Consider the following 18,485-nt stretch of genomic DNA (forward strand, 5'->3'; position numbering starts at 1 on the left):
GTAACAGACAGCCAACAGAGTAACAGACATTCTGGATGGTAACAGACAGTCACAGAGTAACAGACATTCTGGATGGTAACAGACAGCCAACAGAGTAACAGACATTCTGGATGGTAACAGACAGCCAACAGAGTAACATACATTCTGCATGGTAACAGACAGTAACAGACATTCTGGATGGTAACAGACAGTCACAGACATTCTGCATGGTAACAGACAGCCAACAGAGTAACAGACATTCTGCATGGTAACAGACAGCCAACAGAGTAACAGACATTCTGGATGGTAACAGACAGCCAACAGAGTAACATACATTCTGCATGGTAACAGACAGTAACAAACATTCTGGATGGTAACAGACAGCCAACAGAGTAACAGACATTCTGCATGGTAACAGACAGTAACAGACATTCTGGGTGGTAACAGACAGTAACAGACATTCTGGATGGTAACAGACAGTAACAGACATTCTGGATGGTAACAGACAGTAACAGACATGCTGGATGGTAACAGACATTCTGGGTGGTAACAGACAGTCACAGACATTCTGCATGGTAACAGACAGCCAACAGAGTAACAGACATTCTGGGTGGTAACAGACAGTAACAGACATTCTGGATGGTAACAGACAGTAACAGACATGCTGGATGGTAACAGACATTCTGGATGGTAACAGACATTCTGGGTGGTAACAGACAGTAACAGACATTCTGGATGGTAACAGACAGTAACAGACATTGTGGATGGTAACAGACAGTAACAGACATTCTGCATGGTAACAGACATTCTGGATGGTAACAGACATTCTGGATGGTAACAGACAGTAACAGACATTCTGGGCAGAGTAACAACAGACAGAGTCGTCAGGTCAGTTATTATGGAGTCTGTTTATTGTTGTGTCTGATACTAGACCAGACAAGGCGTAGTGATAAGTAATATAAAAGGCATTGTGAGCCCAGCACAGTTAGTTTAGGATCCTTCCACAGGCACAGGGTGTGGAGTGTGTGTGTCAGTCACTCTGGTCCGGTCTCAGTCTCTAGTTCCTCTGATACAGACGACTCATTGAGCTCAGCAATCAATGAACCGTCTTCGTTTAGAGTGACCAATGGGAGGTCCTTGTTGGGGTTGACCAATGGTGTCTCGTCATTGCTCCCGGCCAACGGGGACTCGTGATTGGATGCAGAGTTTGTTGTTATGGAGATGGGGTTGGCTCCTCCCTCTGGACTCATGTCCCAGTCCTGATCTGCAGGCTGAGGTAGACTGGCTAGAAGTTCCTACACACACACACACACACACACACACACACACACACACACACACACACACACACACACACACACACACAGTCAGAGACACACTATGCTGCTTCGAAATGAAATTATGTTGTGTATGTAAGTGTACGTGTGGTTGTGTGTGTGTACCTGTTGTCTGTCCAGGTTGTTGGTCCTTACAGCGTTCAGAAGACTCTTGGTGAAAGTCTCCAACTCATAATATCTCTGATTCTGATTCTCTAGTTGGCTCTCCAGATACTGCACCTCCTCAAGCTGAAACACACACAGACAACATGGCATACTGGCCTATACACATCATGGTATGGCTGTGTGTGTGTGTGTGTGTGTGTTCCATCACCTTAAACTCCAGAAGGTTCTGCATGTTTTCCATATCAGATCCGACCATCTCAACACCATCATCATCATCATCATCATCAATCACCTCTATCTTCTGTCAGGAAACACAACCCTCTATAATCAGTGACTAAATCTGTCAGGAAACACAACCCTATATAATCAGTGGCTAAAATCATAACAGGGTCTCTAGTATCATAACAGGGTCTCTAGTGTCATAACAGGGTCTCTAGTATCATAACAGGGTCTCTAGTATCATAACAGGGTCTCTAGTGTCTCTAGTATCATAACAGGGTCTCTAGTGTCATAACAGGGTCTCTAGTATCATAACAGGGTCTCTAGTGTCTCTAGTATCATAACAGGGTCTCTAGTGTCATAACAGGGTCTCTAGTATCATAACAGGGTCTCTAGTGTCATAACAGGGTCTCTAGTATCATAACAGGGTCTCTAGTGTCATAACAGGGTCTCTAGTATCATAACAGGGTCTCTAGTATCATAACAGGGTCTCTAGTGTCTCTAGTATCATAACAGGGTCTCTAGTGTCATAACAGGGTCTCTAGTATCATAACAGGGTCTCTAGTGTCTCTAGTATCATAACAGGGTCTCTAGTGTCATAACAGGGTCTCTAGTATCATAACAGGGTCTCTAGTGTCATAACAGGGTCTCTAGTATCATAACAGGGTCTCTAGTGTCATAACAGGGTCTCTAGTATCATAACAGGGTCTCTAGTGTCTCTAGTATCATAACAGGGTCTCTAGTATCATAACAGGGTCTCTAGTGTCATAACAGGGTCTCTAGTATCATAACAGGGTCTCTCTAGTATCATAACAGGGTCTCTAGTATCATAACAGGGTCTCTAGTGTCATAACAGGGTCTCTAGTATCATAACAGGGTCTCTAGTATCGTAACAGGGTCTCTAGTATCATAACAGGGTCTCTAGTATCATAACAGGGTCTCTAGTGTCATAACAGGGTCTCTAGTGTCATAACAGGGTCTCTAGTGTCTCTAGTGTCATAACAGGGTCTCTAGTGTCTCTAGTGTCATAACAGGGTCTCTAGTGTCATAACAGGGTCTCTAGTGTCATAACAGCGTCTCTAGTGTCTCTAGTATCATAACAGGGTCTCTAGTATCATAACAGTGTCTCTAGTATCATAACAGCGTCTCTAGTGTCTCTAGTGTCATAACAGGGTCTCTAGTATCATAACAGTGTCTCTAGTATCATAACAGGGTCTCTGGTGTCATAACAGGGTCTCTGGTGTCTCTAGTATCATAACAGGGTCTCTAGTGTCTCTAGTATCATAACAGGGTCTCTAGTGTCATAACAGGGTCTCTAGTGTCTCTAGTATCATAACAGGGTCTCTAGTATAATAACAGGGTCTCTAGTGTCATAACAGGGTCTCTAGTGTCTCTAGTATCATAACAGGGTCTCTAGTATCATAACAGGGTCTCTAGTGTCTCTAGTATCATAACAGGGTCTCTAGTATCATAACAGGGTCTCTAGTGTCTCTAGTATCATAACAGGGTCTCTAGTGTCATAACATGGTCTCTAGTATCATAACAGGGTCTCTCTAGTGTCTCTAGTATCATAACAGGGTCTCTAGTGTCTCTAGTATCATAACAGGGTCTCTAGTATCATAACAGGGTCTCTCTAGTGTCTCTAGTATCATAACAGGGTCTCTAGTATCATAACAGGGTCTCTAGTATCATAACAGGGTCTCTAGTCTCATAACAGGGTCTCTCTAGTGTCTCTAGTATCATAACAGGGTCTCTCTAGTGTCTCTAGTCTCATAACAGGGTCTCTCTAGTGTCTCTAGTATCATAACAGGGTCTCTAGTATCATAACAGGGTCTCTAGTATCATAACAGGGTCTCTAGTATCATAACAGGGTCTCTAGTCTCATAACAGGGTCTCTAGTGTCTCTAGTATCATAACAGGGTCTCTAGTGTCATAACAGGGTCTCTAGTATCATAACAGGGTCTCTCTAGTGTCTCTAGTATCATAACAGGGTCTCTAGTGTCTCTAGTATCATAACAGGGTCTCTCTAGTGTCTCTAGTATCATAACAGGGTCTCTCTAGTATCATAACAGGGTCTCTAGTGTCATAACAGGGTCTCTCTAGTATCATTACAGGGTCTCTAGTGTCATAACAGGGTCTCTAGTGTCATAACAGGGTCTCTAGTGTCTCTAGTATCATAACAGGGTCTCTAGTGTCATAACAGGATCTCTAGTATCATAACAGGGTCTCTAGTATCATAACAGGGTCTCTAGTATCATAACAGGGTCTCTAGTATCATAACAGGGTCTCTAGTATGATAACAGGGTCTCTAGTATCATAACAGGGTCTCTAGTGTCATAACAGGGTCTCTAGTGTCTCTAGTATCATAACAGGGTCTCTAGTATCATAACAGGGTCTCTAGTGTCATAACAGGGTCTCTAGTGTCTCTAGTATCATAACAGCGTCTCTAGTATCATAACAGGGTCTCTAGTGTCTCTAGTATCATAACAGGGTCTCTAGTATCATAACAGGGTCTCTAGTGTCATAACAGGGTCTCTAGTGTCATAACAAGGTCTCTAGTATCATAACAGGGTCTCTAGTGTCTCTAGTATCATAACAGGGTCTCTAGTGTCTCTAGTATCATAACAGGGTCTCTAGTATCATAACAGGGTCTCTAGTATCATAACAGGGTCTCTAGTATCATAACAGGGTCTCTAGTGTCATAACAGGGTCTCTAGTGTCTCTAGTATCATAACAGGGTCTCTAGTATCATAACAGGGTCTCTAGTATCATAACAGGGTCTCTAGTATCATAACAGGGTCTCTAGTGTCATAACAGGGTCTCTAGTATCATAACAGGGTCTCTAGTATCATAACAGGGTCTCTAGTATCATAACAGGGTCTCTAGTATCATAACAGGGTCTTTAGTATCATAACAGGGTCTCTAGTGTCATAACAGGGTCTCTAGTGTCATAACAGGGTCTCTAGTATCATAACAGGGTCTCTAGTGTCTCTAGTATCGTAACAGGGTCTCTATTATCATAACAGGGTCTCTAGTGTCATAACAGGGTCTCTAGTGTCATAACAGGGTCTCTAGTGTCTCTAGTATCGTAACAGGGTCTCTAGTGTCATAACAGGGTCTCTAGTGTCATAACAGGATCTCTAGTATCATAACAGGGTCTCTAGTATCATAACAGGGTCTCTAGTGTCATAACAGGGTCTCTAGTGTCATAACAGGGTCTCTAGTATCATAACAGGGTCTCTAGTATCATAACAGGGTCTCTAGTATCATAACAGGGTCTCTAGTGCCATAACAGGGTCTCTAGTGTCATAACAGGGTCTCTAGTGTCTCTAGTATCATAACAGGGTCTCTAGTGTCTCTAGTGTCATAACAGGGTCTCTAGTGTCTCTAGTATCATAACAGGGTCTCTAGTGTCTCTAGTGTCATAACAGGGTCTCTAGTATCATAACAGGGTCTCTAGTATCATAACAGGGTCTCTAGTGTCATAACAGGGTCTCTAGTGTCTCTAGTGTCATAACAGGGTCTCTAGTATCATAACAGGGTCTCTAGTATCATAACAGGGTCTCTAGTATCATAACAGGGTCTCTAGTGTCTCTAGTGTCATAACAGGGTCTCTAGTATCATAACAGGGTCTCTAGTATCATAACAGGGTCTCTAGTGTCATAACAGGGTCTCTAGTATCATAACAGGGTCTCTAGTGTCATAACAGGGTCTCTAGTGTCATAACAGGGTCTCTAGTGTCTCTAGTATCATAACAGGGTCTCTAGTATCATAACAGGGTCTCTAGTATCATAACAGGGTCTCTAGTGTCATAACAGGGTCTCTAGTGTCTCTAGTATCGTAACAGGGTCTCTAGTATCGTAACAGGGTCTCTAGTGTCTCTAGTATCATAACAGGGTCTCTAGTATCATAACAGGGTCTCTAGTGTATAACAGGGTCTCTAGTATCATAACAGGGTCTCTAGTATCATAACAGGGTCTCTAGTGTCTCTAGTATCATAACAGGGTCTCTAGTGTCATAACAGGGTCTCTAGTATCATAACAGGGTCTCTAGTATCATAACAGGGTCTCTAGTGTCTCTAGTATCATAACAGGGTCTCTAGTGTCATAACAGGATCTCTAGTATCATAACAGTGTCTCTAGTATCATAACAGGGTCTCTAGTATCATAACAGGGTCTCTAGTATCATAACAGGGTCTCTAGTATCATAACAGGGTCTCTAGTGTCATAACAGGGTCTCTAGTGTCATAACAGGGTCTCTAGTATAATAACAGGGTCTCTAGTGTCATAACAGGGTAGTGTCATAACAGGGTCTCTAGTGTCTCTAGTATCATAACAAGGTCTCTAGTGTCTAGTGTCATAACAGGGTCTCTAGTGTCATAACAGGGTCTCTAGTATCATAACAGGGTCTCTAGTGTCTCTAGTATCATAACAAGGTCTCTAGTGTCATAACAGGGTCTCTAGTGTCATAACAGGGTCTCTAGTGTCATAACAGGGTCTCTAGTGTCTCTAGTATCATAACAGGGTCTCTAGTGTCTCTAGTATCATAACAGGGTCTCTAGTGTCATAACAGGGTCTCTAGTGTCAGTATCGTAACAGGGTCTCTAGTATCATAACAGGGTCTCTAGTGTCTCTAGTATCATAACAGGGTCTCTAGTGTCTCTAGTATCATAACATGGTCTCTAGTGTCATAACAGGTCTCTAGTGTCATAACAGGGTCTCTAGTGTCATAACAGGGTCTCTAGTGTCTCTAGTATCATAACAGGGTCTCTAGTGTCTCTAGTATCATAACAGGGTCTCTAGTGTCTCTAGTGTCATAACAGGGTCTCTAGTGTCTCTAGTATCATAACAGGGTCTCTAGTGTCTCTAGTATCAGGGGTCTCTAGTGTCTCTAGTATCATAACAGGGTCTCTAGTGTCTCTAGTATCATAACAGGGTCTCTAGTGTCATAACAGGGTCTCTAGTGTCTCTAGTATCATAACAGGGTCTCTAGTGTCTCTAGTATCATAACAGGGTCTCTAGTGTCATAACAGGGTCTCTAGTGTCTCTAGTATCATAACAGGGTCTCTAGTGTCATAACAGGGTCTCTAGTGTCTCTAGTATCGTAACAGGGTCTCTAGTATCATAACAGGGTCTCTAGTGTCATAACAGGGTCTCTAGTATCATAACAGGGTCTCTAGTGTCTCTAGTCATAACAGGGTCTCTAGTGTCTCTAGTATCATAACAGGGTCTCTAGTAGTGTCATAACAGGGTCTCTAGTATCATAACAGGGTCTCTAGTGTCTCTAGTGTCATAACAGGGTCTCTAGTATCATAACAGGGTCTCTAGTGTCTCTAGTATCATAACAGGGTCTCTAGTGTCTCTAGTATCATAACAGGTTCTCTAGTATCATAACAGGGTCTCTAGTGTCTCTAGTATCATAACAGGGTCTCTAGTGTCTCTAGTATCATAACAGGGTCTCTCTCTAGTGTCATAACAGGGTCTCTAGTGTCTCTAGTATCATAACAGGGTCTCTAGTGTCATAACAGGGTCTCTAGTGTCATAACAGGGTCTCTAGTATCATAACAGGGTCTCTAGTGTCATAACAGGGTCTCTAGTATCATAACAGTGTCTCTAGTATCATAACAGGGTCTCTAGTGTCATAACAGGGTCTCTAGTATCATAACAGGGTCTCTAGTGTCATAACAGGTCTCTAGTATCATAACAGGGTCTCTAGTATCATAACAGGGTCTCTAGTATCATAACAGGGTCTCTAGTGTCATAACAGGGTCTCTAGTGTCATAACAGGGTCTCTAGTATCATAACAGGGTCTCTAGTATCATAACAGGGTCTCTAGTATCATAACAGGGTCTCTAGTGTCTCTAGTATCATAACAGGGTCTCTAGTGTCATAACAGGGTCTCTAGTGTCATAACAGGGTCTCTAGTGTCATAACAGGGTCTCTAGTGTCATAACAGGGTCTCTAGTATCATAACAGGGTCTTTAGTATCATAACAGGGTCTCTAGTGTCATAACAGGGTCTCTAGTGTCATAACAGGGTCTCTAGTATCATAACAGGGTCTCTAGTGTCTCTAGTATCGTAACAGGGTCTCTAGTGTCATAACAGGGTCTCTAGTGTCTCTAGTGTCATAACAGGGTCTCTAGTATCATAACAGGGTCTCTAGTATCATAACAGGGTCTCTAGTATCATAACAGGGTCTCTAGTATCATAGTGTCAGGGTCTCTAGTATCATAACAGGGTCTCTAGTATCATAACAGGGTCTCTAGTGTCATAACAGGGTCTCTAGTATCATAACAGGGTCTCTAGTGTCATAACAGGGTCTCTAGTGTCATAACAGGGTCTCTAGTGTCTCTAGTATCATAACAGGGTCTCTAGTATCATAACAGGGTCTCTAGTATCATAACAGGGTCTCTAGTGTCATAACAGGGTCTCTAGTGTCTCTAGTATCGTAACAGGGTCTCTAGTATCGTAACAGGGTCTCTAGTGTCTCTAGTATCATAACAGGGTCTCTAGTATCATAACAGGGTCTCTAGTGTATAACAGGGTCTCTAGTATCATAACAGGGTCTCTAGTATCATAACAGGGTCTCTAGTGTCTCTAGTATCATAACAGGGTCTCTAGTGTCATAACAGGGTCTCTAGTATCATAACAGGGTCTCTAGTATCATAACAGGGTCTCTAGTGTCTCTAGTATCATAACAGGGTCTCTAGTGTCATAACAGGATCTCTAGTATCATAACAGTGTCTCTAGTATCATAACAGGGTCTCTAGTATCATAACAGGGTCTCTAGTATCATAACAGGGTCTCTAGTATCATAACAGGGTCTCTAGTGTCATAACAGGGTCTCTAGTGTCATAACAGGGTCTCTAGTATCATAACAGGTCTCTAGTGTCATAACAGGGTCTCTAGTGTCATAACAGGGTCTCTAGTGTCTCTAGTATCATAACAAGGTCTCTAGTGTCATAACAGGGTCTCTAGTGTCATAACAGGGTCTCTAGTATCATAACAGGGTCTCTAGTGTCTCTAGTATCATAACAAGGTCTCTAGTGTCATAACAGGGTCTCTAGTGTCATAACAGGGTCTCTAGTGTCATAACAGGGTCTCTAGTGTCTCTAGTATCATAACAGGGTCTCTAGTGTCTCTAGTATCATAACAGGGTCTCTAGTGTCATAACAGGGTCTCTAGTGTCTCTAGTATCGTAACAGGGTCTCTAGTATCATAACAGGGTCTCTAGTGTCTCTAGTATCATAACAGGGTCTCTAGTGTCTCTAGTATCATAACATGGTCTCTAGTGTCATAACAGGGTCTCTAGTGTCATAACAGGGTCTCTAGTGTCATAACAGGGTCTCTAGTGTCTCTAGTATCATAACAGGGTCTCTAGTGTCTCTAGTATCATAACAGGGTCTCTAGTGTCTCTAGTGTCATAACAGGGTCTCTAGTGTCTCTAGTATCATAACAGGGTCTCTAGTGTCTCTAGTATCATAACAGGGTCTCTAGTGTCTCTAGTATCATAACAGGGTCTCTAGTGTCTCTAGTATCGTAACAGGGTCTCTAGTGTCTCTAGTATCATAACAGGGTCTCTAGTGTCTCTAGTATCATAACAGGGTCTCTAGTGTCTCTAGTATCATAACAGGGTCTCTAGTGTCATAACAGGGTCTCTAGTGTCTCTAGTATCATAACAGGGTCTCTAGTGTCATAACAGGGTCTCTAGTGTCTCTAGTATCATAACAGGGTCTCTAGTATCATAACAGGGTCTCTAGTGTCATAACAGGGTCTCTAGTATCATAACAGGGTCTCTAGTGTCTCTAGTATCATAACAGGGTCTCTAGTGTCTCTAGTATCATAACAGGGTCTCTAGTGTCTCTAGTGTCATAACAGGGTCTCTAGTATCATAACAGGGTCTCTAGTGTCTCTAGTGTCATAACAGGGTCTCTAGTGTCATAACAGGGTCTCTAGTGTCTCTAGTATCATAACAGGGTCTCTAGTGTCTCTAGTATCATAACAGGTTCTCTAGTATCATAACAGGGTCTCTAGTGTCTCTAGTATCATAACAGGGTCTCTAGTGTCTCTAGTATCATAACAGGGTCTCTCTCTAGTGTCATAACAGGGTCTCTAGTGTCTCTAGTATCATAACAGGGTCTCTAGTGTCATAACAGGGTCTCTAGTGTCATAACAGGGTCTCTAGTATCATAACAGGGTCTCTAGTGTCTCTAGTATCATAACAGGGTCTCTAGTGTCTCTAGTATCATAACAGGGTCTCTAGTGTCATAACAGGGTCTCTAGTGTCATAACAGGGTCTCTAGTGTCATAACAGGGTCTCTAGTATCATAACAGGGTCTCTAGTATCATCAAACAGGGTCTCTAGTGTCATAACAGGGTCTCTAGTGTCATAACAGGGTCTCTAGTATCATAACAGGGTCTCTAGTATCATAACAGGGTCTCTAGTATCATAACAGGGTCTCTAGTATCATAACAGGGTCTCTAGTGTCTCTAGTATCATAACAGGGTCTCTAGTGTCATAACAGGGTCTCTAGTGTCATAACAGGGTCTCTAGTGTCATAACAGGGTCTCTAGTGTCATAACAGGGTCTCTAGTATCATAACAGGGTCTCTAGTATCATAACAGGGTCTCTAGTGTCATAACAGGGTCTCTAGTGTCATAACAGGGTCTCTAGTATCATAACAGGGTCTCTAGTGTCTCTAGTATCGTAACAGGGTCTCTATTATCATAACAGGGTCTCTAGTGTCATAACAGGGTCTCTAGTGTCTCTAGTATCATAACAGGGTCTCTAGTATCATAACAGGGTCTCTAGTATCATAACAGGGTCTCTAGTGTCTCTAGTATCATAACAGGGTCTCTAGTGTCTCTAGTAACAGGGGTGTCTCTAGTATCATAACAGGGTCTCTAGTATCATAACAGGGTCTCTAGTGTATAACAGGGTCTCTAGTATCATAACAGGGTCTCTAGTATCATAACAGGGTCTCTAGTGTCTCTAGTATCATAACAGGGTCTCTAGTGTCATAACAGGGTCTCTAGTATCATAACAGGGTCTCTAGTATCATAACAGGGTCTCTAGTGTCTCTAGTATCATAACAGGGTCTCTAGTGTCATAACAGGATCTCTAGTATCATAACAGTGTCTCTAGTATCATAACAGGGTCTCTAGTATCATAACAGGGTCTCTAGTATCATAACAGGGTCTCTAGTATCATAACAGGGTCTCTAGTGTCATAACAGGGTCTCTAGTGTCATAACAGGGTCTCTAGTATAATAACAAGGTCTCTAGTGTCATAACAGGGTCTCTAGTGTCATAACAGGGTCTCTAGTGTCTCTAGTATCATAACAAGGTCTCTAGTGTCATAACAGGGTCTCTAGTGTCATAACAGGGTCTCTAGTATCATAACAGGGTCTCTAGTGTCTCTAGTATCATAACAAGGTCTCTAGTGTCATAACAGGGTCTCTAGTGTCATAACAGGGTCTCTAGTGTCATAACAGGGTCTCTAGTGTCTCTAGTATCATAACAGGGTCTCTAGTGTCTCTAGTATCATAACAGGGTCTCTAGTGTCATAACAGGGTCTCTAGTGTCTCTAGTATCGTAACAGGGTCTCTAGTATCATAACAGGGTCTCTAGTGTCTCTAGTATCATAACAGGGTCTCTAGTGTCTCTAGTATCATAACATGGTCTCTAGTGTCATAACAGGGTCTCTAGTGTCATAACAGGGTCTCTAGTGTCATAACAGGGTCTCTAGTGTCTCTAGTATCATAACAGGGTCTCTAGTGTCTCTAGTATCATAACAGGGTCTCTAGTGTCTCTAGTGTCATAACAGGGTCTCTAGTGTCTCTAGTATCATAACAGGGTCTCTAGTGTCTCTAGTATCGTAACAGGGTCTCTAGTGTCTCTAGTATCATAACAGGGTCTCTAGTGTCTCTAGTATCATAACAGGGTCTCTAGTGTCTCTAGTATCATAACAGGGTCTCTAGTGTCTCTAGTATCGTAACAGGGTCTCTAGTGTCTCTAGTATCATAACAGGGTCTCTAGTGTCATAACAGGGTCTCTAGTGTCTCTAGTATCATAACAGGGTCTCTAGTGTCATAACAGGGTCTCTAGTGTCTCTAGTATCGTAACAGGGTCTCTAGTATCATAACAGGGTCTCTAGTGTCATAACAGGGTCTCTAGTATCATAACAGGGTCTCTAGTGTCTCTAGTATCATAACAGGGTCTCTAGTGTCTCTAGTATCATAACAGGGTCTCTAGTGTCTCTAGTGTCATAACAGGGTCTCTAGTATCATAACAGGGTCTCTAGTGTCTCTAGTGTCATAACAGGGTCTCTAGTGTCATAACAGGGTCTCTAGTGTCTCTAGTATCATAACAGGGTCTCTAGTGTCTCTAGTATCATAACAGGTTCTCTAGTATCATAACAGGGTCTCTAGTGTCTCTAGTATCATAACAGGGTCTCTAGTGTCTCTAGTATCATAACAGGGTCTCTCTCTAGTGTCATAACAGGGTCTCTAGTGTCTCTAGTATCATAACAGGGTCTCTAGTGTCATAACAGGGTCTCTAGTGTCATAACAGGGTCTCTAGTATCATAACAGGGTCTCTAGTGTCATAACAGGATCTCTAGTATCATAACAGTGTCTCTAGTATCATAACAGGGTCTCTAGTGTCATAACAGGGTCTCTAGTGTCATAACAGGGTCTCTAGTGTCATAACAGTGTCTCTAGTATCATAACAGGGTCTCTAGTATCATAACAGGGTCTCTAGTATCATAACAGGGTCTCTAGTGTCATAACAGGGTCTCTAGTATCATAACAGGGTCTCTAGTATCATAACAGGGTCTCTAGTATCATAACAGGGTCTCTAGTATCATAACAGGGTCTCTAGTGTCTCTAGTATCATAACAGGGTCTCTAGTGTCATAACAGGGTCTCTAGTATCATAACAGGGTCTCTAGTATCATAACAGGGTCTCTAGTGTCATAACAGGGTCTCTAGTATCATAACAGGGTCTTTAGTATCATAACAGGGTCTCTAGTGTCATAACAGGGTCTCTAGTGTCATAACAGGGTCTCTAGTGTCTCTAGTATCGTAACAGGGTCTCTATTATCATAACAGGGTCTCTAGTGTCATAACAGGGTCTCTAGTGTCATAACAGGGTCTCTAGTGTCTCTAGTATCATAACAGGGTCTCTAGTGTCATAACAGGGTCTCTAGTGTCATAACAGGGTCTCTAGTGTCATAAACAGGGTCTCTAGTATCATAACAGGGTCTCTAGTGTCATAACAGGGTCTCTAGTGTCATAACAGGGTCTCTAGTATCATAACAGGTCTCTAGTATCATAACAGGGTCTCTAGTATCATAACAGGGTCTCTAGTGCCATAACAGGGTCTCTAGTGTCATAACAGGGTCTCTAGTGTCTCTAGTATCATAACAGGGTCTCTAGTGTCTCTAGTGTCATAACAGGGTCTCTAGTGTCTCTAGTATCATAACAGGGTCTCTAGTGTCTCTAGTGTCATAACAGGGTCTCTAGTATCATAACAGGGTCTCTAGTATCATAACAGGGTCTCTAGTATCATAACAGGGTCTCTAGTGTCTCTAGTATCATAACAGGGTCTCTAGTATCATAACAGGGTCTCTAGTGGGTCTCTAGTATCATAACAGGGTCTCTAGTCTCTAGTGTCATAACAGGGTAGTATCATAACAGGGTCTCTAGTGTCATAACAGGGTCTCTAGTGTCTCTAGTAAACAGGGTCTCTAGTATCATAACAGGGTCTCTAGTGTCATAACAGGGTCTCTAGTGTCATAACAGGGTCTCTAGTGTCTCTAGTATCATAACAGGGTCTCTAGTATCATAACAGGGTCTCTAGTATCATAACAGGGTCTCTAGTGTCATAACAGGGTCTCTAGTGTCTCTAGTATCATAACAGGGTCTCTAGTGTCTAATCAGGGTCTCTAACAGTGTCTCTAGTATCATAACAGGGTCTCTAGTATCATAACAGGGTCTCTAGTGTCATAACAGGGTCTCTAGTATCATAACAGGGTCTCTAGTATCATAACAGGGTTCTAGTATCATAACAGGGTCTCTAGTGTCTCTAGTATCATAACAGGGTCTCTAGTGTCATAACAGGGTCTCTAGTATCATAACAGTGTCTCTAGTATCATAACAGGGTCTCTAGTATCATAACAGGGTCTCTAGTATCATAACAGGGTCTCTAGTATCATAACAGGGTCTCTAGTGTCATAACAGGGTCTCTAGTGTCATAACAGGGTCTCTAGTATCATAACAGGTCTCTAGTATCATAACAGGGTCTCTAGTGTCATAACAGGGTCTCTAGTGTCTCTAGTATCATAACAGGGTCTCTAGTGTCATAACAGGGTCTCTAGTGTCATAACAGGGTCTCTAGTATCATAACAGGGTCTCTAGTGTCTCTAGTATCATAACAAGGTCTCTAGTGTCATAACAGGGTCTCTAGTGTCATAACAGGGTCTCTAGTGTCATAACAGGGTCTCTAGTGTCTCTAGTATCATAACAGGGTCTCTAGTGTCTCTAGTATCATAACAGGGTCTCTAGTGTCATAACAGGGTCTCTAGTGTCTCTAGTATCATAACAGGGTCTCTAGTATCATAACAGGGTCTCTAGTGTCTCTAGTATCATAACAGGGTCTCTAGTGTCTCTAGTATCATAACATGGTCTCTAGTGTCATAACAGGGTCTCTAGTGTCATAACAGGGTCTCTAGTGTCATAACAGGGTCTCTAGTGTCTCTAGTATCATAACAGGGTCTCTAGTGTCTCTAGTATCATAACAGGGTCTCTAGTCTCTAGTGTCATAACAGGGTCTCTAGTGTCTCTAGTATCATAACAGGGTCTCTAGTGTCTCTAGTATCGTAACAGGGTCTCTAGTGTCTCTAGTATCATAACAGGGTCTCTAGTGTCTCTAGTATCATAACAGGGTCTCTAGTGTCTCTAGTATCATAACAGGGTCTCTAGTGTCTCTAGTATCGTAACAGGGTCTCTAGTGTCTCTAGTATCATAACAGGGTCTCTAGTGTCATAACAGGGTCTCTAGTGTCTCTAGTATCATAACAGGGTCTCTAGTGTCATAACAGGGTCTCTAGTGTCTCTAGTATCGTAACAGGGTCTCTAGTATCATAACAGGGTCTCTAGTGTCATAACAGGGTCTCTAGTATCATAACAGGGTCTCTAGTGTCTCTAGTATCATAACAGGGTCTCTAGTGTCTCTAGTATCATAACAGGGTCTCTAGTGTCTCTAGTGTCATAACAGGGTCTCTAGTATCATAACAGGGTCTCTAGTGTCTCTAGTGTCATAACAGGGTCTCTAGTGTCATAACAGGGTCTCTAGTGTCTCTAGTATCATAACAGGGTCTCTAGTGTCTCTAGTATCATAACAGGTTCTCTAGTATCATAACAGGGTCTCTAGTGTCTCTAGTATCATAACAGGGTCTCTAGTGTCTCTAGTATCATAACAGGGTCTCTAGTGTCATAACAGGGTCTCTAGTGTCTCTAGTATCATAACAGGGTCTCTAGTGTCATAACAGGGTCTCTAGTGTCATAACAGGGTCTCTAGTATCATAACAGGGTCTCTAGTGTCATAACAGGATCTCTAGTATCATAACAGTGTCTCTAGTATCATAACAGGGTCTCTAGTGTCATAACAGGGTCTCTAGTGTCATAACAGGGTCTCTAGTGTCATAACAGTGTCTCTAGTATCATAACAGGGTCTCTAGTATCATAACAGGGTCTCTAGTATCATAACAGGGTCTCTAGTGTCATAACAGGGTCTCTAGTATCATAACAGGGTCTCTAGTATCATAACAGGGTCTCTAGTATCATAACAGGGTCTCTAGTGTCTCTAGTATCATAACAGGGTCTCTAGTGTCATAACAGGATCTCTAGTATCATAACAGTGTCTCTAGTATCATAACAGGGTCTCTAGTATCATAACAGGGTCTCTAGTATCATAACAGGGTCTCTAGTGTCATAACAGGGTCTCTAGTGTCATAACAGGGTCTCTAGTATAATAACAAGGTCTCTAGTGTCATAACAGGGTCTCTAGTGTCATAACAGGGTCTCTAGTGTCTCTAGTATCATAACAAGGTCTCTAGTGTCATAACAGGGTCTCTAGTGTCATAACAGGGTCTCTAGTATCATAACAGGGTCTCTAGTGTCTCTAGTATCATAACAAGGTCTCTAGTGTCATAACAGGGTCTCTAGTGTCATAACAGGGTCTCTAGTGTCTCTAGTATCATAACAGGGTCTCTAGTGTCTCTAGTATCATAACAGGGTCTCTAGTGTCATAACAGGGTCTCTAGTGTCTCTAGTATCGTAACAGGGTCTCTAGTGTCTCTAGTATCATAACAGGGTCTCTAGTGTCTCTAGTATCATAACATGGTCTCTAGTGTCATAACAGGGTCTCTAGTGTCATAACAGGGTCTCTAGTGTCATAACAGGGTCTCTAGTGTCTCTAGTATCATAACAGGGTCTCTAGTGTCTCTAGTATCATAACAGGGTCTCTAGTGTCTCTAGTGTCATAACAGGGTCTCTAGTGTCTCTAGTATCATAACATGGTCTCTAGTGTCTCTAGTATCGTAACAGGGTCTCTAGTGTCTCTAGTATCATAACAGGGTCTCTAGTGTCTCTAGTATCATAACAGGGTCTCTAGTGTCTCTAGTATCATAACAGGGTCTCTAGTGTCTCTAGTATCGTAACAGGGTCTCTAGTGTCTCTAGTATCATAACAGGGTCTCTAGTGTCATAACAGGGTCTCTAGTGTCTCTAGTATCGTAACAGGGTCTCTAGTATCATAACAGGGTCTCTAGTGTCATAACAGGGTCTCTAGTATCATAACAGGGTCTCTAGTGTCATAACAGGGTCTCTAGTATCATAACAGGGTCTCTAGTGTCTCTAGTATCATAACAGGGTCTCTAGTGTCTCTAGTATCATAACAGGGTCTCTAGTGTCTCTAGTGTCATAACAGGGTCTCTAGTATCATAACAGGGTCTCTAGTGTCTCTAGTGTCATAACAGGGTCTCTAGTGTCATAACAGGGTCTCTAGTGTCTCTAGTATCATAACAGGGTCTCTAGTGTCTCTAGTATCATAACAGGTTCTCTAGTATCATAACAGGGTCTCTAGTGTCTCTAGTATCATAACAGGGTCTCTAGTGTCTCTAGTATCATAACAGGGTCTCTCTAGTGTCATAACAGGGTCTCTAGTGTCTCTAGTATCATAACAGGGTCTCTAGTGTCATAACAGGGTCTCTAGTGTCATAACAGGGTCTCTCTAGTATCATAACAGGGTCTCTAGTGTCTCTAGTATCATAACAGGGTCTCTAGTGTCTCTAGTATCATAACAGGGTCTCTAGTGTCATAACAGGGTCTCTAGTGTCATAACAGGGTCTCTAGTGTCTCTAGTATCATAACAGGGTCATCTAGTGTCTCTAGTATCATAACAGGGTCTCTAGTATCATAACAGGGTCTCTAGTGTCTCTAGTATCATAACAGGGTCTCTAGTGTCATAACAGGGTCTCTAGTATCATAACAGGGTCTCTAGTATCATAACAGGGTCTCTAGTGTCTCTAGTATCATAACAGGGTCTCTAGTGTCATAACAGGGTCTCTAGTATCATAACAGGGTCTCTAGTATCATAACAGGGTCTCTAGTATCATAACAGGGTCTCTAGTATCATAACAGGGTCTCTAGTGTCATAACAGGGTCTCTAGTGTCATAACAGGGTCTCTAGTATCATAACAGGGTCTCTAGTGTCATAACAGGGTCTCTAGTGTCATAACAGGGTCTCTAGTGTCAGTAATAACAGGGTCTCTAGTGTCTCTAGTATCATAACAGGGTCTCTAGTGTCATAACAGGGTCTCTAGTGTCTCTAGTATCATAACAAGGTCTCTAGTATCATAACAGGGTCTCTAGTATCATAACAGGGTCTCTAGTGTCATAACAGGGTCTCTAGTGTCATAACAGGGTCTCTAGTGTCATAACAGGGTCTCTAGTGTCATAACAGGGTCTCTAGTGTCTCTAGTATCATAACAGGGTCTCTAGTGTCATAACAGGGTCTCTAGTGTCTCTAGTATCATAACAGGGTCTCTAGTGTCTCTAGTATCATAACAGGGTCTCTAGTGTCATAACAGGGTCTCTAGTGTCTCTAACATAACAGGGTCTCTAGTGTCATAACAGGGTCTCTAGTGTCATAACAGGGTCTCTAGTGTCTCTAGTATCATAACAGGGTCTCTAGTATCATAACAGGGTCTCTAGTATCATAACAGGGTCTCTAGTGTCATAACAGGGTCTCTAGTATCATAACAGGGTTTCTAGTGTCTCTAGTGTCATAACAGGGTCTCTAGTGTCTCTAGTATCATAACAGGGTCTCTAGTGTCTCTAGTATCATAACAGGGTCTCTAGTGTCTCTAGTATCATAACAGGGTCTCTAGTGTCATAACAGGGTCTCTAGTGTCTCTAGTATCATAACAGGGTCTCTAGTATCATAACAGGGTCTCTAGTGTCTCTAGTATCATAACAGGGTCTCTAGTGTCATAACAGGGTCTCTAGGTCTCTAGTATCATAACAGGGTCTCTAGTATCATAACAGGGTCTCTAGTATCATAACAGGGTCTCTAGTGTCATAACAGGGTCTCTAGTGTCATAACAGTGTCTCTAGTATCATAACAGGGTCTCTAGTGTCTCTAGTATCATAACAGGGTCTCTAGTGTCTCTAGTATAACAGGGTCTCTAGTGTCATAACAGGGTCTCTAGTGTCATAACAGGGTCTCTAGTGTCTCTAGTATCATAACAGGGTCTCTAGTATCATAACAGGGTCTCTAGTGTCTC

General features: G+C 42.3%; 1 protein-coding gene across 4 annotated transcripts in view; it reads right to left on the reverse strand.

Annotated features, from left to right (window-relative positions):
- Positions 1-868: 868 nt before the first annotated feature.
- LOC115124488 (highly divergent homeobox-like) overlaps positions 869-18,485 on the reverse strand; it is a 79,465-nt gene continuing 61,848 nt past the window's right edge. For 2 of the 4 annotated variants that reach the window (XM_065018256.1, XM_065018260.1), the window contains 3 exons: positions 1,630-1,722; positions 1,422-1,544; positions 869-1,274 (listed from right to left, as the gene is read on the reverse strand). In XM_065018256.1, coding sequence (XP_064874328.1) covers positions 1,014-1,274; positions 1,422-1,544; positions 1,630-1,722 — 477 coding nt within the window. In that variant the 3' untranslated portion in view covers positions 869-1,013. Of the gene's footprint in view, positions 1,275-1,421; positions 1,545-1,629; positions 1,762-18,485 lie in introns of those variants that run through there. The other 2 variants (XM_065018258.1, XM_065018259.1) reach the window with 2 other exon arrangements.

The sequence above is a fragment of the Oncorhynchus nerka genome, linkage group LG5 (genome assembly GCF_034236695.1).
Source record: "Oncorhynchus nerka isolate Pitt River linkage group LG5, Oner_Uvic_2.0, whole genome shotgun sequence".
Lineage (NCBI taxonomy): Eukaryota > Metazoa > Chordata > Actinopteri > Salmoniformes > Salmonidae > Oncorhynchus > Oncorhynchus nerka.